The sequence below is a fragment of the Bos javanicus genome, chromosome 25, assembly GCF_032452875.1.
Source record: "Bos javanicus breed banteng chromosome 25, ARS-OSU_banteng_1.0, whole genome shotgun sequence".
In the NCBI taxonomy this organism is placed as follows: domain Eukaryota; kingdom Metazoa; phylum Chordata; class Mammalia; order Artiodactyla; family Bovidae; genus Bos; species Bos javanicus.
Genome location: NC_083892.1, coordinates 27,131,326 through 27,159,101, shown reverse-complemented (window position 1 = coordinate 27,159,101; position 27,776 = coordinate 27,131,326). Strand labels below are relative to the sequence as shown.

Genomic DNA, 27,776 nt, shown 5'->3' with positions numbered 1-27,776 from the left:
TGGGACAGGGCGAGAATATCCTGAGATGCAACGTGCACAGACCAAACGCTATCTGGATTCCCTCTCTGAGGTCTGGTCCTTCTCCTCAAGGTCTTGACTCATTTGTGGAAAACCAAAGTGCCTGGTTCAAAACCCAGCTCAGTCATTCACTATCTGGGGCAAGTTACTTAAATTACTCAATACTTTAATTCCTGTCTTGGTAAAATGAAGTTGTATCAACCTTGGGGTTGTGTGGTTACATGAATTTATCCATGTAAAGTGCCTAGAATAGTGCTGGGCATGGAATTAACACTATATTAGCTATTGTTATTAATATTATTACTAATTAATATCAGCAACAAACACTGATTAGGTGACATTCTGGGCTAGGAGAGATTTGGTCTTGAGTTAATAGACCCTTCTCAACCTGTAGAGGAAGATAGACAATTGATGGACAATAGATAGACAATTGATACACGTGCAGTGTGAATAGGACTCAGCCACGCCTGGGAGCTGGAATGGGAAGGGCATATCATGACAGAGAAGAGCATGGAGCCATGTGGAGTCTGAGAGGAGAGGGGCTGAATGAGGTGACCAGACCTGTATTTGTCCTGAGGTAGTAAGAAGTTATTGAGGGATTTTAACGGAATAGATCTGCGCCTTAGAGCCCTTTGGCTACAGTAATTAGGATGTGAGACCAAATGCAGAGAGCCTAGTGAAAAGACAATTTTTTTTTTTTTTTTCCCAAGCAGGAGATGATGGGAGAGAGACTTTTCAGTGTGTTTATGTGTGCTTGAACTGACTGGATTCTAAATATTTTAAAAATTTAAAGAAGCAAGTAAAGCGGGAGATGTCTTTGAAGTTATCTTTTTTTTTTTTTTTTCCTTTTTCAGCTGCGACCTACCGCTTGCGGAATCTTGGTTCCGGGACCAGGGATTTAACCTGGGCCCTCCGCAGTGAAAGCTGGACCCTTTACCACCAGCTGGCCTGCCTGAGGAATTGGCTGGAAAGTCTGCACAGATCATGAGGAAGGGGCTCCCTGAGTCTCTGGATTTCCCCTTTGCCCCTCATCTCCACACCATTCCCACTCTCTTTTCCCGAATCCTGGCGCTATCCTGGAGTGAAGCCGGAGGAGGCTGGAGGCAGGCAGGGCTTGAGCCAGTAGAAGAAGGGAGAGGGGAGGATGCTTCCGGTGGGAGGCCAGCGTGCCCATTGAGGCAAAGAAGTGCTTGTAGTGCGCCAGAACTCTGCGCTCACGTGGCCGCGGCGAGACCGGGAATGCGGGAGACGGCTGCTGTCAGAGTCTGCAGACATCCGGGAAGAGCCTCACCTCGTTTGACCCTGCACGCTGGCCCAGAGCCCGGCCGGGACTCGCTGCTGCCTCCCGGCGGTGGAGGTTGGACATGCACCACCACGGGTGCCCTCTTCCAGTCAGGCCCTTGTTTATGAGATTGACATGTGTTCGTTTCATCTTCGTAACAGTACCTCTGAGGTAGGTACTATTAATATCCTCATTTTTCACAGGACGGGATAGAGGCCCAGAAAGATTATACGGGAGATTTCCCTGATGGTCAGTGGTTAAGACTACTTGCTCCAGATACATGGGACCCAGGTTCAATCCCTGGTCAGGAAAAGAGATCCTGCATGCCAGCAAGGAAGATTTCATCGTGCCCCAACTAAGGCCCGGTGCAGCCAAATAAATTTTTTAAAAAGAGATTAAATAACTTGTCCCCTCCTTCCTCTCTGTCCTTACCTCCCATTACACTGGCACACCTATTTCCCCCTAAACATACTTAGGCACATTCCACCTCTCAGGAGCTGTTTCCTCGGTTTAGAACACCGTTCCCCTCCACATAGCTTACTCCCTCACCTCCTCTAAGCTTTTGCCCAAATGTCAGTTGGACAAAGCCCAACTTGATAATCCGATTTAAAATTGCAATCGCCCCCATTCCCCTCTGGTTAGTATGGCTTCCCGGGTAGATCAGATCAGATCAGATCAGATCAGTCGCTCAGTCGTGTCCGACTCTTAGCGACCCCATGAATCGCAGCACGCCAGTAAGGCTAGTGGTAAAGAGCCTGCCTGCCAATGCAGGAGACCTAAGAGATGTGGGTTTGATCCCTGGGTCGGGAAGATCCCCTGGAGAAGGAAATGACAACCCACTCCAGTATTCTTGCCTGAAAAATCCCATGGACAGAGGAGTCTGGAGGACTACAGTCTATAAGGTCCCACAGAGTCGGACATGACTGAGCAACTTAGTAGCAGTAGCAGCCATTCCCCTCACACTGCTTTACTCAGTTATTTATTTATTTGGCTGGACTTCAAGGCTTTTGGGCTCTTAGTTCTGGGACCAGGGACTGAACCATGACCCCCTTCAGTGAAAAATGCTGAGTTCTAACCACTGGACTGCCTGGGAATTTCTTCTGCTCTACTCTTTATTTCATCCAGAGCATTTATCACCAACAACATATTATATGAATTTATTATATTAATTACTCATTTTTTTCCCTGAAATGTAAGACCAATGTATGAATATTTGTCTGCTATACTGATTTATCTTGTGCCCCTAACACAGTCTCTGGCATGTAACAGGTGCTCAATAAACATTTGTTAAATCAATGAAAGAAATATTGGGCTTTCTTCTCTGAGCTGTTGAAAGGCAGAGTGACAAAGCTACATCTTTATTTTGTTTTTTGTTTTTATTTTTAAAGGATCACTTTGATTGTTGCATGGAGAATGTATGTTGGGGTGACGGACAAATATCTGAGAGACCAGAGAGGAGGCTACTACATTTGTCTAGGTAGGAGCTGATGATGGTTTGGGTCAAGGTAGTGGTCTGCATAAATTACCAGGAGTGAGAGAGATGTCCAGGAGGAGTGGTTTGGGTGGACTGGGGGAGGCCAAGGTTAAAATGGGAAACCCCAGAGAAGAGCCAGATTTGGAGAAGGTAAAGAGCTTAGTTTGCCCTTTGTAAACCGTTCAGATTTTGTTTATCTTTTTAAACTAATTTTTATTGGAGTATAATTGCTTTACAACGTTGTTAGTTTCTACTATGCTGCTGCTGCTAAGTCGCTTCAGTCGTGTCCGACTCTGTGCGACCCCATAGATGGCAGCCCACCAGGCTCCCCCATCCCTGGGATTCTCTAGGCAAGAATACTGAAGTGGGTTGCCATTTCCTTCTCCAATGCATGAAAGTGAAAAGTGAAAGTGAAGTCGCTCAGTCGTGTCGTACTCAGTGACCCCATGGACTGCAGCCTACCAGGCTCCTCCGTCCATGGGATTTTCCAGGCAAGAGTACTGGAGTGGGGTGCCATTGCCTTCTCCAGTTTCTACTATACAGCGAAGTAAATCAGCTATATATTCTACTATACAGCAAAGTAAATCAGCTATATGTATACATACATCTCCTCTTTTGGGGATTTCCTTTAGGTCACCATAGAGCACTGAATAGAATTCCCTGAGCTATACAGTAGGTTCTCATTAATTATCTATGTTATGTGCATGAGTGCTCAGTCGTGTTCAACTCTTTGTGACCCCATGGACTGCAGCCCGTCAGTCATCTGTCCGTGGGATTTCCCAGGCAAGAGTACTGGACTGGATTGCCATTTCCTCCCCCAGCGGATCTTTCCAACCCAGGGATCAAACTCGGGTCTCCCATGTCTCCTGCATTGAGGGGGATTCTTTACCACTGAGCCACCTGGGACTCTATTTTTATACACAGTATCAGTAGTGTGGGGCTTCCCTTGTGGCTCAGTTGGTAAAGAATCTATCTGCAATGCAGGAGACCTGGGTTCGATCTCTGGATTGGGAAGATCCCCTGGAGAAGGAAATGGCAACCTACTCCAGTATTCTTGCCTGGAGGATTCCATGGACAGAGGAGCTGGGCAGGCTATAGTCCATGGGATCGCAAACAGTCGGACACAACTGTGCGACTAACTTTCACTTTTTCATCAGTACTGTATATAGTCAATCCCCAAGTCCCAATTCATCCCACCACACCCCCTTTCCCCTCTTGATGTTCATATGTTTATTCTCTATATCTATGTCTCTATTTCTGTTTTTGTGTGTTGGGGGAGGGTTGTTGGAGTTTTTTGAGCTGTGATAAGTCTTCATGATGGCACATGGGCTTTTCGTTACACTGACTTCTCCTGTTGCAGGGTTCGGGCTCTCTAGTTGAGGCATTAGGGCTTAGTTGCCCCACGGCATGTGGAATCTTAGTTCCCTGACTAGGGATCAACCTGGGTCCCCTACCTTGGAAGACAGATCCTTAAACTCTAAACCACTATATTGTTTTGCAAATACGATCATCTATACCATTGTCTAGTTTCCACACATATGCATTAATAAATGATATGTTTTACTCTTTCTGACTCACTTCACTCTGTAAGACAGCCTCTAGATCCATCCATGTCTCCACAAATGACCCAATATCATTTCTTTTTATAGCTGAGTAACATAGGAGCTCAGTTTTGAGTGTGTTGCATTTCATCAGATTGACCTGTGAGAATATCCAGATGAAGAGGTCCTAGAAGTGTTTCTACTATGGGGTTTGGAACCCAGGATCAAGATCTGGGCTCAGAGCTCAGAAGCTGTAATCTGTATGGAGTAAGAGAAGACGTGGGTGGAGAAAAATCTGCCTCATGTGGCAGTTTGTATTTCCCATAGATGCTGCACCCCACACACCCACATGAACTTCTCTTTTTTAAAAAATTAATTAATTATATATTTATTTATGGCTGTACTGGGTCTTCAGTATTGTGCATGGGCTTTCTCTAGTCGAGGTGAGCAGGGGCTACTCTTTGTTTCGGTGTTCTGGCTTCCCATTGCTGTGGCTTCTCTTGTTCCAGAGTACGGGCTCTAGGGTGTGTGGGCTTCAATAGTTGCAGCACGTGGATTCTAGAGCTCAGGCTCAGTAGTTGTGGTGCCTGGGCTTAGTTGCTCCACAGTATGTAGAATCTTCCCAGACCAGGAGTCAAATCTGTGTCCCTGGCATTGGCAGGTGGATTCCCATCTACTGCATCACCAAGAAAGTCCCTGAACTTCTTAGTTTATGATTTTGAGCCTTCTCTTATCAAGAGGTGAAGTTCTGATTTCCTTCCCATTTGTTCTAAGCAGATTTGTGATTACAGTGGAAGGGATACTAAATGATGATGTATGAAGCTAGATCATAAAAGATGATACAGCTTCTACTTGGTTCCCTGGAGAACTTTTACTGGAGACCTGAGTAGTCACATAAGCAATCTAATTGCCCTGTATTTTTTAATTATTTATTTTTTGGTAGTTATTATTTTGGCCATATAGGACCCTAGCTCCCCAACCAGGGATCGAACCCATGCCCTCTGCATTGGAAGCACATAGTCCTAACCATTGGACTACCGCAGGAGTCCCTGATTGCCCTGTATTAATTATCTGTTGTTGTGTGACAAATTACCCTCACAATATAGCAGTTCAAAACAATAAATATTTATTATCTCACACACTTTCTTTGGGTTAGGAATTAGGCAAACATGGCAGCTGACTTCACCCAGAGTGGGTGATCTAAAAGGGAGCAAGATGGAAGCCACAATATCCTAATAACAGCCTCCAAACTCATAAACCATCATGTCTGCATTATCCCATTGGGCCAGGTCAGCCCTATTTAGGGTGGGAAGAAATTACACAATGGTATGTATACCAGGAGGTGGAAATCATGGAAGACAGTTTTGGAAACTGGTTGCTGTGGCCTGGAGTCTGCCATGCTGTGAGGAAGCCCTAAGTAGCCCCTATGGAGGAGTGGCTACATGGATTCACAGAGAGTCCCTGAGGCTACACGAAGGGGAGGGGGCATAATTCTTCGGTAGCTCAGTGCTAAAGAATCCCCCTGCCAGTGCAGGGGACACGGGCCAGGAAGATCTATCCCACATGCCACGGAGCAACTAAGCCCTTGCACCACAACTCCTGAGCCTGTGCTGTAGAGCCCTCGCACCACAATTATTGAAGCCTGTGAGCTTAGAGCCCGTGCAACAAGATAAGCCACCATAATGAGAACCCCTCACACTGCAACTAGAGAGTAGCCTCCATTCGCCACAACTCGAGAAAAGCCCACTCGCAGCAACAAAAACCCAGCACAGCCAAAAACAAAGAAGAGAGAGAGAAGCCAAGTTATCAGCCTCCCATTGCTCCAATATTAGTCATCATCGGACTGCAGTTATGTGAGCCAGTACTGCCCAGGCAAAATTCTCACCTCGAATTCCTAACTCCTAAAAACTGAGAGAAAATGAAAAGGTTGTTTCTCTTCAGTCTTTATTTTTGTGGTAATTTGTTAAACAGCAGTAAGCCCTCAATGAGTCCCACCTCCCTGTATTTATATCCCTCTGGAGTCTCTTCCCACATTGAACAGAGCTGACCTGACCCAATAAGATAAATGACAACGTGTGACTTTCAAGGCTGAGTCATAAAGATACTGTGGTTTCCACCTTACTCCCTCTTGTGAAGTCGTGAAGTCGATCAGTCATGTCCGACTCTTTGTGACCCCATGGACTGTAGCCCACCAGGCTCCTCCATCCATGGAATTTTCTAGGCAAGAGTACTGGAGTGGGGTGCCATTGCCTTCTCCAGGGGATCTTCCCAACCCAGGGATCGAACCCAGGTCTCCCACACTGTGGGCAGACGCTTTACCATCTGAGCCACCAGGGAATTTTACTCCCTCTTAGATCACTCATTTGGGAAGAAGTCAGCCACAAATAATAGGAACACGCCAGAAAACTGTGGAAAGAGCTGAGAAACTGGCCTAAGTCATAGTGCTCTGTACTAGATTCCTATTGCTGCTATAACAAATTACCACAAACTTAGTAGCTTAAAACTACATGAACTTATCTTATAGTCCTGGAGTTCAGAAGTCTGGCATGGGTCTCACTGAGCTAAAATCAGGATGGCAATAGTTCCTTTCTGGGGAAGTCCCTGGAGATCCAGTGATTAGGACTTTGCCAGTGGTTAGGACTTTGCACCTCCACTTCGGGAGCAGGGATTTGGTGCCTGGTTAGGGAACTAGGATCCTGCAAGCCATGTTGTGAAGCCAAAAAACAAAACAACAACAAAAACTTCCTCTCTGCAGGCTCTAGAGGAGAATCCATTTCTTTAACTTTTCCTGCTGCTAGAGACCACCCACATTCCCTAGCTCATGACCCCTTTCCTCCATGTTCAAAGCCAGCAACATTGATCTCTTTTTGCTTTTCTTCAGTAGTCACACCGCCTTCTGACTCTTCTGCTGCTCTCACTTTTAAGGACCCTTGTGATGACATTGGACCCATAGGATAATCTGTTTTAAAATCAGCAGATTAGTAGCCTTCATTCCACATGCAATCTTAATTCCCATTTGCCATGTAAACTAATATGTCCACAGGTCCCAAGAATTAGGGCACTGACATCTTTGGGAGCCTGGAGAAGGGAATGGCAACCCATTCCAGTATTCTTGCCTGGAGAATTCCATAGACAGAAGAGCCTGGAGAGCTATAGTCCATGGGGTCACATAGAGTCAGACATGATTGAGCAACTGATACACACACAACACACACACACATCTTTAAGAGCCATTATTCCACTGACCACATTGTCTGGAAGAGGAGTAGGCCTGAGAAGAAGCAGCCAGGGAGGGAGGAGGGCCATTTAGAAGAGTGAAATATAACAAAAGCCAGAGGAAGACAGGGTTCCCAGGAAGGATTAATACTGTTGGGAATCAAGCATGATAAGAACTGAAAAATATTCATTGAATTTAGCTTCCTGGTGATACTAGTTATCAGGGGAGTACCAGGGTCAGGAGCTAGTTTATGTTGTGTTGGGCAGCAAGGAAAATGTAAGGAAGTAAAGACTGAGAGTGTAAAATCTTCTGGAAAAAAAAAACAAAAACAAAACTTGATTGTAAAGGGGTATTTATTGCAGCTTCTAAAATGGGGCGGGGGGGAAGTTCCAATGCAAATGGAAGGAAGGGGAGGTATAGATGAGGTGTGTGTGTGTGTGTGTGTGCCCTCAGTCGTGTCCAACTTTTTGTGACCTGTAGCCCGCTCGGCTCCTCTATCCATGGAATTTTCCAGGTAAGGATACTGGAACAGGCTGCCATTTCCTATTCCAGAGGATCTTCCCGACCCAGGGATGGAATCTGGGTCTCTTGCACCTCCTGCCTCGGCAGGCAGATTGTTTACCACTGCGCCACGCGGAAAGCCTATCCCGGGTGAGATGGCTCGTTAATAAATACTGTGTGTGAAAGGGAGAGGTCAGGTAGCCCGTCAAAGCCTTCGAATGGAGGGACTGTTGGGTTGATCTGGGCTCAGGTTTCGCCAGGTGGCGCCACAATAGAACAGAGGTTAGGATATTGTCCAGGATATGGCGAAGCTGATGGAGCTGGGAATGTAGGAGAGAGACGTAGATATCGGCCAGCAAGAGGCGCTGGTGCAGCAGGAAGGAATGGCTGGGCAAACTAGGCGGATTGGAGGCTATGCTGTCAGATAATTTTAGGGAAAACGCTTGGTTCTTGATGAGATCGCAGTATGCCCTGGATTCCCTGATCCGCTGATCTCTAGTTCCAGGATTCTCCAAAGTTAAAACAGGGCTTGGACTAGAGTAAACGCTATATATTGTTAGCCCGATTAATATAACTTGTAAAACTCCGGAGATTTCATTATCCTTGAGGCACTGCAGCCGCTCGGACTACAATTCCCATCATGCCTGGCAGGCCGTCAAATCCGTAAATACCCATGTCCCTTAATCGGTTTTCCAGTCCCAGCATTCCTCAACTGTTTTCCTACCGCGGCAACACGCTTGCCAAATCATAGGAACAACCAATTAGATCAGGGAGTGCGAGACCAGTAGGCCAATCGTTCAGTCAGAGGGGCGGGAGCGGGCGTGGTCAAATCCGGCCCCGCCCCTGCCCCGTGGCCAGTTAGTTTCCGGCTGAGGCTTCCTTCGGGCAGGACCTGAAGACATGGGCGCTACCTGGCGGAGTCCGGGGTGGGTGCGGCTCGCGCTCTGCCTCGCGGGCTTAGTGCTCTCTCTCTACGCGCTGCACGTGAAGGCGGCGCGCGCCCGGGACCGGGATTACCGCGCGCTCTGCGACGTGGGCACTGCCATCAGCTGTTCGCGCGTCTTCTCCTCCAGGTACACGGGGAGTGGAGGGCTTGGAGGACCGCTGCTCGTGGGAGCGGTGCATGGGGTCCAGGTGTGCATGGCAGCCAGGCTGCCAGATCAATCGGGGGTTGGGGTTCCCGGGGAGCGGACGCGCGGGACCAGGCTGCTCAAGGGAGCGTTGCCTGGAGAAACGACTGTGTCCGAGATAGGAGTGTGGGGCTAAGGGGACAGATAGTTCTGGGGACTGGGGTTATTCGAGGGAATACATGTGAATCCTGATAACAAGGAATAACAGTGACCGGGCAGGACACAGGGAGATAGGGTCGAGTGTAGGAACTGATTATGGTCTTAAGGATGGGCGTGCCTGGCGACAAGGTGGCCAGGTCTGGTTATGCTTGAGGATACAGGGTTTGTGGGATGACCTGAGACAGAAGAGGGAAGAGTGTGGAGGGGGCGCTGGAGATTTAAGGGTCCAAGGCAGAGAGATTCTGTCTTGGTTTCCCAGTCTCTGGTAACTCTGTAAAATAAGATGAAGGGTTATACGCACCTTACCATCCTAGGATTTATTGAAAGTCTAGGATGAAAAGAAGAGCCTATGGGAGAGCCATGGCCAGGCCTGACCTGGGGATGGGGGAGGACAGGGGCAGTGACATGGAATCCTGCCTTGGCCAAAGAAAGGCTATGCTCGGAGGTCACTGACCCTTGGACTCATGTAGTGGTTGGGGGAAGGGTGAGATGGGGAAGGACAGCCCAGCTGGCTTCTTGGAAATAACCCAGGATAGGGCTCAGGGCACTGAGTTGATACTCCTAACTTAGGCCCTCCCCTCCACCAGGTGTGGGCTTCCCTGGTAGCTCAGACAGTAAAGCGTCTGCCTACAATGAGAGAGACCCGGGTTCGATCCCTGAGTCGGGAAGATCCCCTGGAGAAGGAAATGGCAACCCACTCCAGTATTCATGCCAGGTTCCAAGGAGCCTGGTGGGCTACAGTCCATGGGGTCACAGAGTCGGACACGACTGAGTGACTTCACTTTACTTCCACCAGGTGGGGCCGTGGCTTCGGACTGGTGGAACACGTGCTGGGCAAAGACAGCATCCTCAATCAATCCAACAGCATATTTGGTTGCATCTTCTACACACTGCAGTTGTTGTTAGGTGAGTGGCCTCACCCTCTTGTGACAGCCCCCTTCCCCTCTTGGCCAGCCCAGCCGAAACTCTTGCAGTCTTGGTGACCCAGACATCTGATGGCCAACTAACTGCGCATCACTGAGCACCAAGGAGGTGGGAACTTATAGGGGTCTTTACTGTCAGAACCATAGGGCCCTTAGAGATTTCCCAGGAGCCCGGTTTTCTAGAAAAGACTCCCTTCTGGGGGAAACCCAAGGGTTGCTGTCTCTCATCTCACGTAGAGCTCAGCAGGAAAATTCACTATTTTGGTCCCAGGGATCGTTGAACACGTAGGAGAACCAGGGTCTTGGTGAGGCCTGTCTGAGCTGCTCATTTTAGAGGCTCTTGCCCCAGTAGCCCCTGCTGTCTGGGCGGCACCATGGAGTCATGGCATGTTCTAGTAATGGCTAGTTGCCAAAGCCTACATCTGCCCCTTTTCTGCTTTACAGGCTGCCTGCAGGGCCGCTGGGCATCTGTTCTACTGAGGTTGAGTTGCTTGGTGTCTCTAGCTGGTTCTGTGTACCTGGCCTGGATCCTGTTCTTCGTGCTCTATGATTTCTGCATCGTTTGCATCACTACTTATGCCATCAACGTGGGCCTGACGGTGCTCAGTTTCCGGGAGGTCCAGGGACCCCAGGGCAAGGTCAAGGGGCACTGAGCCCTCACCCCAAGCCAGAGTGACCTTTGCCCAAGAAGGCCACGTCTGGGTCCTTGGAAGAGTCTGCACGTTGCCCCTGCCATACTCCGACACAGGACAATGGACCAAACATGCCACAGTTTGCTACCTTAGTGCCTCTGTTTCTGTTCCCAAAGCTGATTTCCAAAGCTCCTGCTGTTGCTCCAGGAGGGAAGTTTCGGAGCAATAAAATTTCTTAAATAAATTGGCCAAATCTGAGCCATCTGTCTGCCAGGGACCTTAGTATTGGGCTTCCCCTGATCTTGCCTCCTCTGCGACTGGAAGATATGAGTCAGAGGGAGAGTGGAGGGCCTGCCTGGGAAGGGTGATTAGTCCCTTCTCCAGTATGTGGAGTCAGCAAAACCTGGGGTGCCATCAGCCCCCACCCCCAGGATACAGGCTGGCAGCTTGTGCCTGCTACCCACAGAAGCCAGACCTCATCTTCTTGGGCAGCCAGGTATGTGCTTGCAAGGGTGAGCTGACTTTCTGGTTCTGTGCAGACATGCCTGGAAGTTCTTCCTGTAGTCTAACCTTAACCCCTCCAGCTCCCTTATCTACCACTAGAAGCCAGTCTTGATAGCCCTGGAAGGACAAAGACAGGCTGTGTTTTTGTTTTGTTTTTCCTAATGTATACTAAGTACTTATCCACATGCAAAGCACTGTCTAAGAACATGACATCTGTCAACTCATTTAATCCCTATAGCAATTGTATGAGGTAGGTATTATTACAGTCATCCCTTGGTATCCATAGGAAATTGGTTCCAAGACCCACCCCACTTCCCAAACCAAAATCCAAGGGTGCTCAATTTCCTTATATTAAATGGCGTAGGGAATTCCCTGGCTGTCTAGTGTTTAGGACTCCACCCCTTCACTGCTGTGGGGCAGGGTTCAATCTCTAGTCAGGAAACTAACTAAGATCCAACAAGCCATACAGTACACCAAAAAAATAAATTAAATGGTGTAATATTTGCACATAACATATACACATCTTTCCATATACTTTAAGATATACTTTTAAGTCATCTCTAGATTACTTATAACATCTAATATAAATAGTTGTAAATACAACGTAAATGCTAGGTAACTAGTTCCTAGCAAGCAGTGAACTCAAGTTCTGTTTTTTGGAACTTTTCTGGATTTTTTTTTTTTTTTTTTTTTGCAGTCAGTTGACTCTGCAGATGTGGAATCTGTGGATACAGAGAGCTGACTCTATGTCTTGAGGAGGAGACTTGAAGTTCAGAGAGGCTAATTAGCCTAAGATCACACAGCTAGTTTGGGGGAGGGGTTAGGAAGCCCCCAGGGCCATATAGCTCCAGTGTCTGTGTTCTTAACCCAAGCCACAGCTGCCTCTTGAGTTGGGGTCATGGTTCCTGAAGAATCTGGGCTGGTCTGAGTTAGAAGTCAGAAAGAGAAAAAGGATACACCCTGAGTATTCTTGCCTCCTGATTGAGTTTTCCAAAATCCAAGGATGCTCAAGCCCCTTAAATGTTGTAGGGAATTCCCTGGTGGTCCAGTGGTTAGGATGCCACACCTTCACTGCCAGGGTTTGATCCCTGGCTGGAGAGCTAAGATCCCACAAGCTGCACAATGCAGCCTAAAAATAAAATGGTGGGGGAGGTGGACCCCACATAACCCTGTTTCCCAGGAAGGTGGCAGAAAAGCATTGAGATTTGCTAGCTTCAGCCAGCAAGAAGCAGAGAGTCTGACCTCTTGACACCCAGACCGGCACATACTGCCTCTGAAGCAAGATGGGAGAAGGTATGTGAAACCCACTTGGATCCTGGCCTGGGAGAGAGGTGGGAAAGGCCTGCCAACCGTGCTCTTCACCTGTACCAGGTTCCCTGCTGGTAGCAAGTTGACTCTGACAGGCTGCGGTAAAGGCATTTTTTTGTCAGCTCTGAGCTTTTCAGACAGGGCATGAGGAGCTAACTGTCCAAAGTCATTCATGTGTTAGGGGGATCTGGGATGTGAACCAAGGCAGCGAGGACACGGCTCAGGCCCAGGGAGAGATGCTGAATAGCCCAGGGTCACACAGCCACAGCCCCAGAGTTAGAAACTACTGGCCCTCTTCCAGCCCAGCAAAAGCAATGACACCTGACTCCTAGCAAATTGGGGGTGGGGCAGAGGTGGAGCTAGGGAGACCCAGGTGGCCTCTCTTGAGAACCAGCGCACAGGCAGCAGATTGACCTGGGGCAGCATGAAGCAGAGCTGGAGACTGAAGCTGTTCATCCTGGGAGCCGTGGTCCTCACAGAGGGTGAGTCACCCGGGTTTGGGTCGGGGGGTGATGGTTTGGGGGCTGTCCTCTGCTGGAGCAGCCCCTGAAGCTGGGTGTGTGGGAGGGAGCCTGCCTGGGGGGGTGACAGTCAGCCTGTGGCAAGGTAACTGTGTCCGTGTGTGTTGGGGGGGGAGGTGTATGTGGCCGCCTGTGTCCAAACGGGTGTGATTTCCTTGGTCTGGATTATAATCTGTGTCTGCAGGAACTGTCATTATGCCTGTGTGTGTACCCTGTGCCCTCGTTGGCCTCTCTCCTTCCACAATGGCTTTAGGCAAGTTCTGGGGCCCTTTGGTCCCAGTCTCCCCTTCTTTACGTACGTCCCATCTCTCCCATGTTCAATGGGTGTGTTTGTGTGTGCCTGTGATGGGAAAGACGCAGGGCAGGGAACCCTTTGATAGAGTCTCTTTCTAAAAAGATGGGGGAGGCCGAGTCGTCAGAAGAGGGGTGGGGTGAGTCTCAACTCTTGATGCCCTCCCCAACTTGGACATGACGCAGGCCTCTAATCCTTCCTCTTAGGCCTCCACAGCCCAGGGCACAATTAAGCTAATGCTCTCCACAGGCACAGGCTGCTCCCTGACTCAGCGGTGGGGGCAGGAGTTGGGGGTTCTGAAGCCTGGAGGAAGGTTGGCCTGGTCCCAAGCTGAACCCCAGGTCCTGCCACTCAATGCCCAGGAGTGCTGAGCACAGCTGAGAGAGGAGAATTAATGACTGAGTGTACACTCTGAATAGCTTCCAATAAAAGCTGTTTTTTGACCTCATATAAATATTTTCATTCTGGGAGGGGCCGGTGAAGTAGCCACAGACAGAGTCATAGCAAGGACCCAGGCCAGTCCCCCCCCAAACCTGTCCCCTCCACCAAGTCTGGGCTGGGCAGGTCCCCTCTCCAAGGCTCACCTGCGTCTCTCTCTTCCCAGGTCTTCAAGCAGCTCAGCGTGGTAAGTTCTGGGGCTGTGGGGCCTGGGCCTTACTTGGGTCTGGGTCGTGCTGAGGGTGAGGGCAGGCCAGGGCCCTGCTGTCAGCCTGATTCCTGCCTCTCCACAGCATGCGGGCAGCGAGGCCCTGGTCCCCCTGAGCCTCAGGAGGGCAACACAGTGCCTGGTGAGTGGCCGTGGCAGGCCAGCGTGAGGAGGCAGGGCATCCACATCTGCAGTGGGTCCCTGGTGGCGGACATCTGGGTCCTCACTGCAGCCCACTGCTTTGAAAAGTGAGTCATGTCTGCAGTCAAAAGATTTCTGGCTTTGGGGTGGGTGATTTGTGCCCAAGCCCTGCAAGACTGAGCCCTGCCCCTAGAGTAACAACCGTTTATTTAAAACGTGCCACATGCCGGGAACACACTATCAAGTTAATGTCAAACTTTCGTGGTAGAAGTCTTACAAATCTGACAGCTGAGGTTGGGAGAAGGATGGCCCTTGTTCAAAGCCACAGTTTTGTCCATCTGTCACCTCCTTGGGCTATCTCCTATGGTGTCACTGTCTCTGTTGGCACTCAGTGTTTGGGTCTTGCCCCCTCTCCCCCTTCCAGGGAGGCAATGACAGAACTGAACTCCTGGTCAGTTGTCCTGGGTTCTCTGCAGCATGAAGGTCTGAGCCCAGGGGCTGAGGAGGTGGGGGTAACGGCTCTGCAGCTGCCCAGGGCCTACAACCACTACAGCCAGGGCTCAGACCTGGCCCTCCTCCGACTCGCCCACCCCATAGCCCACACACCCCTCTGCTTGCCCCGACCTGCCCATCGCTTCCCCTTTGGGACTTCCTGCTGGGCCACCGGCTGGTATCAGGACACCAATGATGGTAAGTGCTGGCCTGAAGCCCTGAGAGGTACTTGGCTTGCCCAAGGTCACACAACCTCAGCTGCTAACTGTTCCCATTCCCAGTCTCCCTTGCTCCTCTGGGCCCAGACTTTGGCCCCAACCCCCTCTCTTTTGCCAGCTCCCAGGACCCTACGGAATCTGCGCCTGCGTCTAATCAGCCGCCCCACGTGTAACTGTCTCTACAACCGCCTGCACCAGCGGTCACTGGCCAGTCCGGCCCGGCCTGGGATGCTGTGTGGGGGTCCCCAGCCTGGGATGCAGGGGCCCTGTCAGGTCTGAGGAGGAGGACAGGGGAAGGGAACAGAAGGGAAGGGGGCCTGCCATAGGCCAGACACTCAATCCACAGGGATGGATGGAAGGGCGGCCCATGGAGGGTGTCCACCCAGGGCTGGGGCTCAGATGTCTGTCTCTGACAACACTGCCTGCTCCAGGGAGATTCCGGCGGTCCTGTGCTGTGCCGTGAACCTGATGGACACTGGGTTCAAGCAGGGATCATCAGTTTTGCATCAAGCTGTGCCCGGGAAGACACTCCTGTCCTGCTGACTGATATGGCTGCTCACAGCTCCTGGCTGCAGGCTCGAGCTCAGGGGGCAGCCTTCCTAACCCAGAACCCAGAGACCCCGGAGATTAGTGACGAGGACAGCTGTGTAGGTATGAGCAGTGGGTGTCAGGAGTGGGATGCGGGGGAACCTCACCCTGGGCTGCATGAGGACTTCTAGGGAGGTGGGAGCCACAGTGGAATAAATTTCAGTTCAGAATAGAAAACTGATTAATGAGGCATCCACACACTGCCACGGGCTAACAAGGGGACTTAAGGGACCCTTTCAGACCAGGATGGGAAGAGCTCCATTTATGGCTGAGAGACACAGACACTTCAGAACTTTATGCATTTGGGTTCAGGTAAGAAGAGGAATTTCTGGTACCTGGCTGAAAGTCTTGGGGGTGAGATGCAAATTTTCAAGCAGGGACGCCACAAGATTGGAGAGGGCAGGGTTCCCACTCAGTGGGGCGTAAATTCTGGCGTTAAGTGACTAACATGCAAATGACATGCAAAATAGTTCCTGGGAGGAAGCTCTATCTTGATGGTAAGAGAAGCATCAGTGAGCCAGGAGTTCTGGGGCCATTCCAAGCCCAGAGGGGTGCAGACAGGCGGGGTAGAGGAATGAGCGGGCTACTCCCATGATGCTGGACCATCAGGGTTAAAAGCTTAGGCCCTGCGTTTTGAATCCCAAGTTGGCTACTTGCCTGTGGTTACTGAGCTAGAAAGTTACTGAACCTCTGGAATGTTGGTTACTGTTGGTAATGAAAATAACAAAGATTCAGCTTAAAAGGATAATGTGAGGATATTCGACAGCACACGGGAAACTCAGCGCAGGCCTGGCGTGCAGTGAGCGTTTAGAGGGCAGATGATGTAATGCATCTGTTTCAGCCTGTGGATCTCTGAGGAGAGAAGGCCCTCAGGCAGGAGCACCCTCCCCGTGGCCCTGGGACGCCAGGCTGAAGCACCAAGGGAAGCTGGCTTGCGGCGGAGCCCTGGTGTCAGAGGAGGTGGTGCTGACTGCTGCCCATTGCTTCATTGGGTGAGCCCTGACTCCCTCGCCCTTGTGCCCCAACTTCTGATGGTGGCCCTGCCACCCAGTGCTCTCAATGCCGTCCTTGCACAGGCGCCAGACCCCAGAGGAATGGACAGTAGGCCTGGGGGTCGGACCAGAGGAGTTGGGCCTGAAGCAAGTCATCCTGCATGGGGCATATACTCACCCGGAGGGGGGCTATGACGTGGCCCTCCTGCTGTTGGCCCAGCCTGTAACCCTGGGCCCCAGCCTGCGGCCCCTCTGCCTGCCCTACTCGGACCACCGTCTGCCTGATGGGGAACGTGGCTGGGTCCTGGGGCTGGCCCGCCAAGGAGCAGGTATGTGGACAGGAGAGGGAGCCCAGCAGCTGGGCATGCAGCCTGGAGGCTGAGGTAGCAGCTGGGTCTTCTCCCACACCCTGCAGACACTGGCTCCCCTCAGACAGTGCCTGTGACCCTCCTGGGGCCCAGGGCCTGTAGCCGCCTACACGCAGCCCTTGGGAGCATTCTGCCAGGGATGGTGTGTACCAGTGTTGTGGGCGAGCCGCCCAGCTGTGAGGTGAGCCCCACTCCCCCTAATGTCACCCCAGACCCCTCGCCCTCCCACTCACAGCCTGACCTCTCACCTGTAACTCATCCTTTCTGCCAACTGGCTCCCAAAGAGCCAGACCCCTCCAGCCCCGGCCCCTCCTGCCCCATGCAGCTGCCTAGGGAGAAGAGGAGGTCAAAAAGCAGTGTCCCCTGACCTGACCCCTTTCAGGGCCTGTCGGGGGCACCGCTGGTGCACGAAGTGAGGGGCACATGGTTCCTGGCTGGACTACACAGCTTCGGAGATGCCTGCCAAGGCCCCGCAAGACCTGCTGTCTTTGCGGCACTCCCCACCTACGAGAACTGGGTCAGCAGTTTGGACTGGCAGGTCTACTTTGCTGAGGAGCCTGAGCCTGAGCCTGAGCCCGAGCCCGAGCCCGGAAGCTGCGCAGCTAACATGAGTACGTGGCCCTGGGGCCTCCTGCCAACACCTGCCTCCGCAGACCCCTTCTCTGCCGGCCTGGGGCCATCTGTCCCCAGCCACCTCCAGCTGCGGCGGGTGGAGCCGTGGACGGAGTCATGGGGATTCAAGTACTGGCTCTTGTCATTGACTGGTTAGGAGCACACCTCTTAACCTGTGCAGCCCTCACTTTTCAAATCTGTCATAGGGGCTCAGGGGCACCTCCTTCCTCTTCCTTTGAGGGAGGGAAGGAAGCTGTGAGCTTGAGACCAACCCCACCCTCCTTCCTCTCCCTGACAGGCCAGCCAGCCAACTGCTGACAGGTGGCTCTGGGACGCTGCAGTCACAGCAAGGCAACTCCCACGGAACTGCCTCTCTCTCATCCAGCCCCCGACCTTTCCCAGGCAGGTCCTACAGTGCAAAGGGCTCTGGGAAGGAACTTGCCCTGAAAGCTCCACCCTGCAGGACAGGGAGATGTCGCCCGTGGATGCCCCCCACCCAGCTCTGCGGTCCAACGCAGGCGTCCCAAGCTTTTCCTATTCTTCATCCCTCCAGATCCAATGACACCAGCCAAGTACTTTGAAAATTTCTTTTTTTGGGGGGAGCAATTTTCCTGTTTTTTTAAACTTAAATAATTGTTACAAAATAGACTTTAGAAAATAAGTTACAAATTGTAGTAAAAGGCTCCCCTTCCACAGGCAACATTCCCACCTGTGGGGGTGCTCTCTGAATCTGCCTCTCCCTGGTGTTGGAATCTGGCTGGTAAGGGTGGCCCAGCATCGTGGCCAAGCCGGGCACTGGGTTTCTTGGTGAGACTGGTCACAGGAAAGAACCTGGTGACAAAAGCGGGGGCAAAGGAGGTCCCTCAAGGACAGGACAGAAGGAACATCTCACCCCCTCCTTGGGAAAGAAGCCAGATCTGGGTCCTCTTCGAAGGAGGAGAGGAGAAAAGAGCTGGGGACGCCCAAACTACTCCTGAGCAAAACAAGGAGATCAAGCCTTTCCCTGCAACTCACCCTGACACCCCCCCCCCCCACCCCATATTCTGATCTTTGGAGACTGGAACTTCAGAGGGAGAAGCTGAGGTCTGTAGGCCACTGGGGTGAAGGGTCCAGGAGTGGGGCCGTGGGGGTGGGTGGAGGCGGCAATGACAAGTCCCCTCTGCCCGCCGCTGGTGCCTTTGAGGTTCCTGGGGAGAGAGAGAGGAGGTGACTGAGGGGGCAAACCCCACAGAGCATGTACCCTGCTCCCTACCCTGCAGGCCACACCCCACAGTCCTGTATGCAAATTCCCAATTATTTTCCCAGACCTGGCTAATTAGCTCCTTGCTCATTCCCTTGGGGTCACAAGAAATCTTTTATCCTAAAAGCCACCTTATCAGCACTCTCAAGGGAATCTCACCACTGTCCCCACCTGCCCTGATGATCCCTGGTCAAGGGGATCATCTACTCTCTCAGGGACACCCACGCACTAGATGGAAGGAGTCTTGGGATAAGGGCTACAGACCCCTAGAGGAGGTGGAGAGTGAGCCTGTGACATGCAGAGAGAACCGGCCCTCCCATTCCTCCACAAGTCTGGGCGGAGGTGACTTTCCATGAAGATTCCCGATAGAGGACGGGAGATACGGGCTAATGACTGTTGTTGCCACAGCTGGGCCTGGCTTCAAAGAAACAATTATCTGTGACTCAGTCCTCCAGTTAAAGGTGTGTTGGCAGGGACGGGGGTGTGCAGGTGGAAAGGTTGGTTTGGTTGGATCCCAAAAAGGAAATGCATAGCACAGAGAGAAGGATGGATAAAGGGAAGAAGAGACGTGGACCAACAGGGGTGGGCGAGGGCCAAGGGTCCAGTTTCTAAGAAAAAAGGAGGGGAGCAGAGACAAGATATGGGGAAAGGGACAGGGCGCTGAGTGCCAACAAGTGGCCTGGTTTCCCCGAACAAGTTGGCATGGAAGCCACAAAGCAGTCCAGTCTGGGGGTGCCTCCTATGCCCCCTTCCTCATTCCCGGGATCCTGGCCTACTCTAAGAAAGAGCAGAACTGAGACCATCCTTTTCTCCAGAAATCATTACTTAATTGGCTGGATCATAAGAGTTTCCAGAGGTATCTATAATAACCAGATGGTAGTTGGCTACCAGTCCTCCCCAAACAGAAGACCATTGCTCTTTGGCTCCAGCACAGCAGGGGAGCCCTAGCAGTTGCCTTGGCTCCGACCCTGCCACCCCGCCACTGCACCAACCCAGAATGCTCCCTATATACCTGACTCAAGGTGTCAAATCTCAGCCACTCAAAAGGCAGCATCCTCAACCTAGCTTTCTCCCTATCCCAGCCTGCGCCGCCTCCTGGAATCCCCATGATCCCCTCACTCCTTGCTTTCCTGCCCACCATGGAGCCAGTGTTTACTCTCTACTGTGTGCCCACATCCTCCAAGACCCTTCAGCCCTCTGCCCAAGCCTGCTGGTGCCCCCATACCGGAGCTGGCCACCGTCCACTCTTCCTGGTGCTGCTGCTCATGCTGCAGGAAGCTGATGCGACGGCGGAAATGGCGGGGACAGTGGGGGCAGGAGAAGGGCCCCTCCCGGGGCGCGTGGACCCGCCCATGGCCCTCCAGCCGGGCTGCTGTCCGAAAGGCCTTGCCACAGATGCTGCAGCGATGGCGCTTGGGGTCCGTGTGGGTCCTGCCATGGTTCTTAAGGGACAGCAGGTTGGGAAGAAGTTTGGGACAGAGGGAGCAGGGGTAGAGTCCCGTAGTGTGAGCCTTCTGGTGGTTCAACAGGCTACCGGCATGGCGATAGGAACGCCCACATTGCGCACAGCGGAAGGGCCGCTCCTCGTGCACAGCCACCGCAGACTCAACACCCTGGCCTCCATTAGCTCTCCCCACATTCTCACCTGGGGCCCTAGGGGGTTCTGATGGGGCTTTCCCTTGACCAGGGAGTTCCACTTCCTCCTCCTCAGCCCCCGCTTTGGGGCTTCTGGCCTCCACCTGGGGTGACACCTGACTGAGGCCCCTAGCATGAGTCTGCAAGTGGCTGGCAAGTTCATGGTGGGACTCAAAGGCCTCGCCACAGTCAGGGCAGGAGAAGGTCTGGGCAGCTATGTGGTTGCGGCTGTGGCTCTTAGTGGCCTCAGGATTCAAGAACTCTTTGGAGCAGAGCAGGCAATAGTGACGGTCAGTCTTGTGGGTGCTGTGGTGGTTCAAGGGGCCCTCTGACTGGCAAATCTTGCCACAATGGCTGCAGGAAAAGGAGTGGCTCTCTGGCTGGGGCTGAGGGCCACAGTCTCCACTGTCCCAGCTGTCCACCGGAGTCAGACTAGGTCCATTGGGCTGGGTGTTGCCAAGGGGACAAGGACTTCTGGGGACACTGTCCCCTGACTCATCTTCTGGCTTGGTCAGCACATGACCCCCAGGAACCCAACCTCCATCATGATTCACCGGTCCCCGGGCTCCTCGCCACCCATCTGCTTCCCCCATGCCCCAGGAGGCTGGCTCTGTGGCTTCTAAACCCGCTGCCCTGATGGGGCTCTGACTTGGCTCTGCTGGCCTTGTGGCTCCATCCTCCAGCTGAGGTCCCGACTCAGTACCACCCAATCTGTCCTCCAGTCCCTGGTCATCAGCCAGATTCCCTTGACCACCCTCTGTGCCGTCTGGGCCTCCCTGACCACCTCTGGTCTCTTCCTCGTGCTCTCGCAGGTGCCGTTCCAGGGACCCTCGGCCAGGGAAGCCCCGCCCGCAGAGGGCGCAGCGCACAGCTGCCCTCCGGGACAGCCCGGCCCGCCGCCGCCGGCTCTCCGAGTGTAGCCTCTGGTGGTCCCTCAGGGCCATGCGGTTGGAGTAGGTCTTGGGGCAGGTGGGACAACTGTACTGGCCTGTCTCATGGCTGCGCCGGTGGTTCAGGAGGCTGCCCGCATGGCGGTAGGTCCGCCCGCACTGCCCGCAGCGAAAGGGCCGATCTTCCCGGGACAGCTTGCGGGAGCCCCCACCCCCACTGCGCTCCAGGTGGACCCGCTGGTGGCTGGCCAGCTGCTTCCGCAGGCGGAAGGCCTTCCCGCACTCAGCACAGCGGAAACGCCGGGGATCGGCGTGGATGCGCCGGTGGTTCTTGAGGGACATGAGGTTGGAGAAACCTTTGGAACAGGCCTGGCAGCCGAAGTGGCCGGTCTGGTGGCTCTGCCGGTGATTGATGAGGCTGCCAGCGTGCTTGTAGGAGCGACCGCACACCTCGCAGCTGAAGGGCCGCTCAGAGCTGGCTTCTGTCTGGCAGCCCTTCTCGGCTGTCTCCAACCTTGGCTCCATCTCCTCCCCCTTCACAGTCGTCTCCTCCCAGGCCTCTTCTTTCACTCTCGCCCCCTCCTCCAGGGGCTCCACTTTAAGTTCTTTCTGGAACCTCTCCACTTCGGCCTGCTCGAGGCTCTCCTCTGCCTGAGTCTGGGCTTCACTGCTGCCTTTTGCCTCTGGGACGGGCCCCACCTGGGGCTCTGAGCCTTTGCAGCGCGGGTGGTTTCGCAGGTGATTGCGGTAGGCAGCCAAGTTGGGGTAGCAGCGGGAGCAGACTGGGCAGACAAAGTCCCCGGTCTGGTGGATCTTGCGGTGGTTCACCAGGCTGCCCCCATGCCGATAGGTCTTCCCGCACAGGTTGCAGCGGAAGGGGCGGGGCTGGGTCTCCAGAGAACTTTCCTCATCCTGCCGGCAAAGGCTGTCTGCAAGCGTGGCACCTACACCCTCACCCGGCTTTGCATCCCCACCCTCTGCAGGGAGAGAGGTCACCGTGCCCTCAAAGACACCATCTGCCACCACCACCGTGGCATCACCTGACTCTGCTGGGTGATGCATGAGACTGGGAACCTCGTCAGTGGTGTTCCCGGAATTCCGGCTTTGGTGGTGACGCTCCAAGCTCCCCAGATCATCGTAGGTCTGACCACAGCAGCCACAAATGTGGCCATACCCAGCGCCATCCAGCGCTTCCACCTCCCGTTGCAGCTGATTCAGCAGCTCGGCTTCTGAGAGCTGCAGTGGGGGGCTGTGGGTGGAAACTGCCCCTGCAACTCCTTCCTCCTCCCCCTCCTCTTCCGAGCCCTCAGTCATGCCAGAGTCATGAGCCTGGCGCCGGTGAAGCCTGTAGCCAGCCCGCCCAGGGAAGATCATGCCACAGAGGCAACAGAGGAAAGGCTGGGTTGAGACGGCCTCCCCAGGCCCATGGTTCTGGAAGTGGCTGCGCAGGGCAGGCAGGGAGTCAAATTCCTTTGGGCAGAGGGAGCACTGATAGATGCCCGGTGGGTGGCAGGGCCGGTGGCTCAGCAGACCGGTGGCGTGGGGGAAAGAATGTCCACAGTCAGAACACGTGTGAGAGATTTCAGCCGGCCAGGCAGCAGAGCTGGCAGAGTGGCAAGGGGAGCTGGGCTGGCCAGGGGCTGGTTTCTGGTCTTCCTCCACCCCAGGGAGGCCATCACAGAAGTGAGTCCCATTGCCTTCCTCAGCGCCTGGGATGTCCACGTTGTCAAGGAAACTGGCCTCCATCCTTTCCAGTCCTTCCTCAGTGCCTTGGCTCTCTTTATCACCCTGGAAACAGGCCTCATTGCTCTCAATCCCACAGTTGTCCCTTTCGGCTGCAGCCTGCAAACAGCCCCCACTGCTTTCCATGCTGCCTTCGGCTCCACTCGGACTTGCCCTGGAAGAGTCTCGGGGACAGCCCAGGCCCTCACTGTCCGCTGGCTCCGGGGCCCAGTTCCCGTCTGATGGGGGTTTGGCTTCTCCCCCGCCGCCGGCACTGCCAGCCCGCCTCCGGTGCCGCCTGCTCCGCCGTCGACTGTGGCGACGCAAGTGGTTCTTCATGGCAGCCATGGTGTGGAAATGCTTGGCACAGGCCCCACAACTGAAGTCTCCCGTTTGGTGGGTCTGCCGGTGGTTGATAAGGCTGCCTGAGTGGCGATAGCTCTTGCCACAGTCTCGGCAAGCAAACACCCGAGGAGGTGACTCCTTGGCCTCGGTCCTGCTCTGTGCCCCTTCCCTGTGGGTCCGCCTGTGATGTTCAAGGCTCTCAGAATCTTCAAAGAGCATCCCACACATGCTACATATCTGTGGTGTGGTCCGATCTGCTGCTGGGGGGACAGCAGGGGCCCCCTCTTCATGTTTGCACCCAGGCCCTTGATCCAAAAGTAGAGCTGTCTCTGGCCCCACTGGGTCAGGTGGGAGTTCCACCTTGAGGTGGCTGGGGGGACCCTCGGCCCCTGGGCCTGTGCTGCGGCGAGCAGCCTTGCAGTGTACCCGCACGTGGTTGCGCAGGGCCATGAGGTTGGGGTACTTGCGGGGACAGAGAGAACACTGATACTCTCCTGTCCGATGGCTGTGGCGGTGGTTCACTAGGCTCCCCCGGTGCCGGTAAGCCCGACCGCACTCATTGCACTTATAGGGGCGGTGGTCTAAGGTGGTGGTGGGGGCCTCTGTTTCTTTGTGGGTGGACTCAGCCAGAGGCAGGGGAGCTGGCAGCACTGATGGCTGCCCATCCTCTCCGGCTCCTTGCCGGGGCCTGTGATGAGCCCGCACATGGTTTTTGAGGGCAGCTGCATTGAACAGCTGCTTCGAACAGATGGAGCAGGGGTAGACACCTGTCTGGTGGCTCTTTCGATGGTTAATGAGGCTCCCAGCATGGCGGTAGGTACGGCCACAGTCCCCACAGCGGAAAGGCCGGTACTCCTCCAGGCCGATGTCTTCCAGCTCCCCAGATGTGCTCAGCTCCCCTGAGCCATTCAGCATCTGTGTCCCAGGGAGCTGGTCCTGGCTGCTCTCATCTGTGTGCCCGTTGGTGGTGGGCATCCCTTTCTCTTCCCATGGCCGCTCCTGACTTTCACCCTCATGGGACTGCTGGTGTTCCAGCAGCTCTCGGGGGAGCCGGAAGGCACGGGGGCAGTGGGGACACTGGTAAGGCCGATACTGGGCATGGAGTCTGGAGTGATTCTTCAGAGCCATGAGATTAGAGAACTCCTTGAAGCAGATGGCACAAGGGTAGACACCCAGGGTGTGGCTCTGGCGGTGGTTGGTGAGGCTCCCAGCATGCTTGTAGGTCTTGCCACATTGACTGCACTTGTACCGCCGCTCCTCCTCAGCAGGAGGGGACTGGGTGAGCTCCTGGCCCCCAGTAAAATTCACTACTGATTCAGCCAGATATTGTTCCAAATTGCTAAGGAGACTGCTGGCTGGGGTGGGGAGTGGAGTGTCTCTGGCAGAGTTGGTGGTAGGACCCCAGCCCTCTACACCCTCCTCAGGATCAGGCTGGCTTTCCCAGCCTTCTCTTTGTCTGGTGGGTGGATCTTCCCACGTGCCCAGAGTTGCCCTAGGGTCTGGCCCAGACTCACAGCCAGATGTCTCTTCAATATGTTTTTTCTGGTTTTCCCAGCCTTCCCCAGGGCCAAGCCTCTGGGTCCAGGATTCAGTGGACACTGTCTCCCCCTGGAGGCATGGAGTGGCTTCCTTGGGGCGGGGAGGCCTGCGCCTCCGACGGCCTTCAGGAGCATGAGTCCTCATGTGGCTCTTGAGCGCCATGGGGTTGGTGAAGTCCTTGCCACAGGTGGTACAGGGGAAAAGGCCAGTCTCGTGGGTCCGGCGGTGATTGACCAGGCTCCCTGGGTGACGATAGCCTCGCCCACACTGCTGACAGCGGTAGGGCCGAGGGATGCTGTCAGCCTCGCTGCCCTGGCTGGAAGATGGATGGAGCAGTTCTCGGTGCCGTGACAGTTCTGGGAGGCTAGGAAAGTGGCGCTGACAGTCAGAGCAACTGAGTGAGGTGGGCGTGTCCTCCATGGGGCAGTGTGGCAGAAACCTGGAGGTTCAGGAAGAGCAGGCAAATGGCAGCAGCATCTTCCTCTGATGGAGGGTCCAAGGCCTAGGAAAAGGGGGCAGTGGTCAGAAGGAAGGCGTGAATTAACTTTGCCTCTTGATTTTATGAGCAGCAAGTTCACCAGAGGTCACAGTTACCCCCAAGTAGCAATGCCCAGAGACCTGCTCTCTACTAGATCTATTCTGGAAATACCATTTAAAATTTCTCTGAATACAGGTTCCCCAAATATGAAAGCTCCCCTAGGCCTAACTCATCTCTAGAAGTATAATAAGGAAACTAACATCTAAAGAATTGCATCCCATCTCTAATCACAAACATATTATCCTGCCTTCAGACCAAGTCCCAAAAATCTTACTGTCCCTAACCCTCTACTCTCTATAATTTTGAAACAAACAACCTATCTTACATGACATCTTGAAAGGAAACTTGTACCTCTCTTAGGACCTTCAATAAGATAAGTCCAATCTTCTATCTTTCACCCCTCAGCTAAATAGAGTAGCTTAGAGGCACTCAAAGGGGCTTCCCTGGTGGCTCAGACAGTAAAGAATCTGCCTGCAATGCAGGAGACCCAGATTCAATTCCTAGGTCAGGAAGATCCCTGGAAAAGGGAATGGCAACCCACTCTAGTATCCCTGCCTGGAGAATCCCATGCAGAGAAGTATGGTTGGCTACAATCCATAGAGTCACAAAGTCGGACAAAACTGAGCAACTCTCATAGAGAGGCACTGAAAAAGCAGCCTCTTTCTCCAATAGACAGGCTAGGACCTGAGAAGTGAGGTTAGAGGCCTCCTACAGAGAAAAGGGCTGATTTGTTCCCCCTTCTGCCCTATTCCTTTCAGGGTCACAAAATCTCCTTTCTGAAAGACTCTCTTGGGTTCCCCGGATTCCAAACCATCTTCTATCTTGGAAATCCCATCTCCTTTCTGGTACTTCGCCCCCTACCTTTTTCTTTCCCACTATTTATCACTTTTCTCTCTCCATCCCTTCTCGTTTTTCCTTCTACCTTCTCTCTTAATATTGATGACAACAGCTACCCGTACAGCCTAAGCACTACCATGTGCTAGGCCCTGTGCTAAATAAAGAAAATTCGTTGTATCACCTAATTCTCACAACTCATTACAATGCCTCTATTATTCCAGTTGACACACGAGGAAGCCCATTCACTCAATCTTCTTTCCAAAGCCCTTACTCCATAGCAGGCCCCCGTACCTCCTACATCACCTTGGCCTTCTCTGACTCGGACTCTTCCCCCTCGCCGGGGGCCCCCATACAACTCCTATCTCCGACTTTAAACCTCCTTGCTGAACCTGCTCCCAGGAATTCTCACTTCTCACAAAGCCCCTTCGCTCGAGTCTCCTCTCCGAATCAACTACCAAAGAGGTCCTCTCGCCTCATTCATCTCTTCAGCCAGTTTTCTCTTAGGACCCCTACCTCACACCGGTGGCCCCTTCTCGTTCCCGCCGCGGGTGCGTCCGTTGGGGACCGCGAACGGGAGTGCGCCTGCGCAATGGGACCCTCACCCTAACTGCAGCCGCGCGCCCCAAAGGGTGGTTGTGCGAGGACTCTCGCGCTCCCACACACGCACACTCTGCAAGGGCTCAAGGAAGTGGAAGAGGAGGGAAAGAGGGAAAGGAGAGGGGGAAAAGGAAGGAGGTAGAGGAAAAAGGGCGCAGCTGGCACTAACCAGCCGTCTATCGCCCAGCTCCGCGGACACTTCCTATTGTTACTAGGAAACAGGAAGTGTCCTAGCCTCAAAAGCTTCCCCACGAAACTTCCGCCTTAAAAATGCTTCTGACCCGCCTCCAAGCAGCGGTTATACAGACACATTTCCGGTGCTAGGAGAGCGGCAACTAACGCGCGACTCCGACCCCGCCCACGTAGGTCAAAGAGCTCGTTGTTCTGCACTAACCTTAGCCACACTTCCGGGAAGATCCGCTAAAATCGTTCCGGTGCATATTGACTGAGCGCAGAAGAGGGGGAAAAAGCGTTCTGCAGCCCTGACCTCAGTACTTGGGCGACACTTATCGTGGGGCTCCCTGAAAAACTTCTCAAGCCAGATGGAGGGAGCGTCACTTACTGCTTTCTATTAAGGGAAATGTTATGGAATATAAGCGGATTTAGGTACTACAAATCTTGGGCATGGCCTTTCTGTCCTCCCACCTTCCAGTTCACGGTGATCTAGCGCCACCCTAGCAATAGTCGGTGCATCCCGTAAACCTATTCCCGTGTCCCTTGTCATTAGCACCCAGAAAGACCCCTTGCAAGGTGTTTCTCCGCCACCTTCTCTTGGGGCTGCTCCGGTGAACTCTGTCTTCCTCCCTTGCCGGGAAAGCTCTCTCTCACTTCCGTTCGCCGGCCCCGCCTCCTGTCCCTCCCCTTCTTCCCTCCC

General features: G+C 53.4%; 3 protein-coding genes across 11 annotated transcripts; 2 read left to right on the top strand and 1 right to left on the bottom strand.

The window, feature by feature from the left end:
• The first annotated feature begins 8,241 nt into the window (after positions 1 to 8,241).
• Positions 8,242 to 11,135, top strand: VKORC1 (vitamin K epoxide reductase complex subunit 1). Of its 2 annotated transcripts, XM_061401749.1 has the most exons (3): positions 8,876 to 9,106; positions 10,119 to 10,228; positions 10,690 to 11,135. In XM_061401749.1, exons 1-3 carry the CDS (start codon positions 8,934 to 8,936, stop codon positions 10,896 to 10,898), a joined length of 492 nt encoding a protein of 163 aa, XP_061257733.1. In that variant the 5' UTR covers positions 8,876 to 8,933; the 3' UTR covers positions 10,899 to 11,135. The 2 variants fall into 2 exon arrangements, with proteins under 2 accessions (XP_061257734.1, XP_061257733.1); XM_061401750.1 differs by lacking the exon at positions 10,119 to 10,228 and having other exon boundaries at positions 8,242 to 9,106; positions 10,690 to 10,795.
• A 93-nt stretch (positions 11,136 to 11,228) lies between these two features.
• On the top strand, positions 11,229 to 18,288 carry PRSS53 (serine protease 53). 3 transcript variants are annotated; one of them, XM_061401725.1, is made up of 11 exons: positions 11,229 to 11,373; positions 12,562 to 13,171; positions 14,107 to 14,127; positions 14,234 to 14,396; positions 14,714 to 15,272; positions 15,431 to 15,650; positions 16,429 to 16,579; positions 16,664 to 16,908; positions 16,995 to 17,128; positions 17,330 to 17,558; positions 17,858 to 18,288. In XM_061401725.1, exons 2-11 carry the CDS (start codon positions 13,114 to 13,116, stop codon positions 17,875 to 17,877), a joined length of 1,800 nt encoding a protein of 599 aa, XP_061257709.1. In that variant the 5' UTR covers positions 11,229 to 11,373; positions 12,562 to 13,113; the 3' UTR covers positions 17,878 to 18,288. The 3 variants fall into 3 exon arrangements, with proteins under 3 accessions (XP_061257709.1, XP_061257710.1, XP_061257712.1); XM_061401726.1 differs by having other exon boundaries at positions 11,229 to 13,171; positions 14,714 to 14,772; positions 14,887 to 15,272; XM_061401728.1 differs by having other exon boundaries at positions 11,229 to 13,171; positions 14,714 to 14,979; positions 15,118 to 15,272.
• Positions 18,133 to 27,745, bottom strand: ZNF646 (zinc finger protein 646). Of its 6 annotated transcripts, none has more exons than XM_061401712.1 (3): positions 27,668 to 27,745; positions 20,025 to 25,432; positions 18,133 to 18,746 (listed from the first exon to the last, which is right to left on the bottom strand). In XM_061401712.1, exons 2-3 carry the CDS (start codon positions 25,348 to 25,350, stop codon positions 18,625 to 18,627), a joined length of 5,448 nt encoding a protein of 1,815 aa, XP_061257696.1. In that variant the 5' UTR covers positions 25,351 to 25,432; positions 27,668 to 27,745; the 3' UTR covers positions 18,133 to 18,624. The 6 variants fall into 6 exon arrangements, with proteins under 6 accessions (XP_061257696.1, XP_061257697.1, XP_061257692.1 ...); XM_061401713.1 differs by having other exon boundaries at positions 20,445 to 25,432; positions 27,297 to 27,710; XM_061401708.1 differs by having other exon boundaries at positions 27,297 to 27,709.
• Between the last annotated feature and the right edge of the window lie 31 nt (positions 27,746 to 27,776).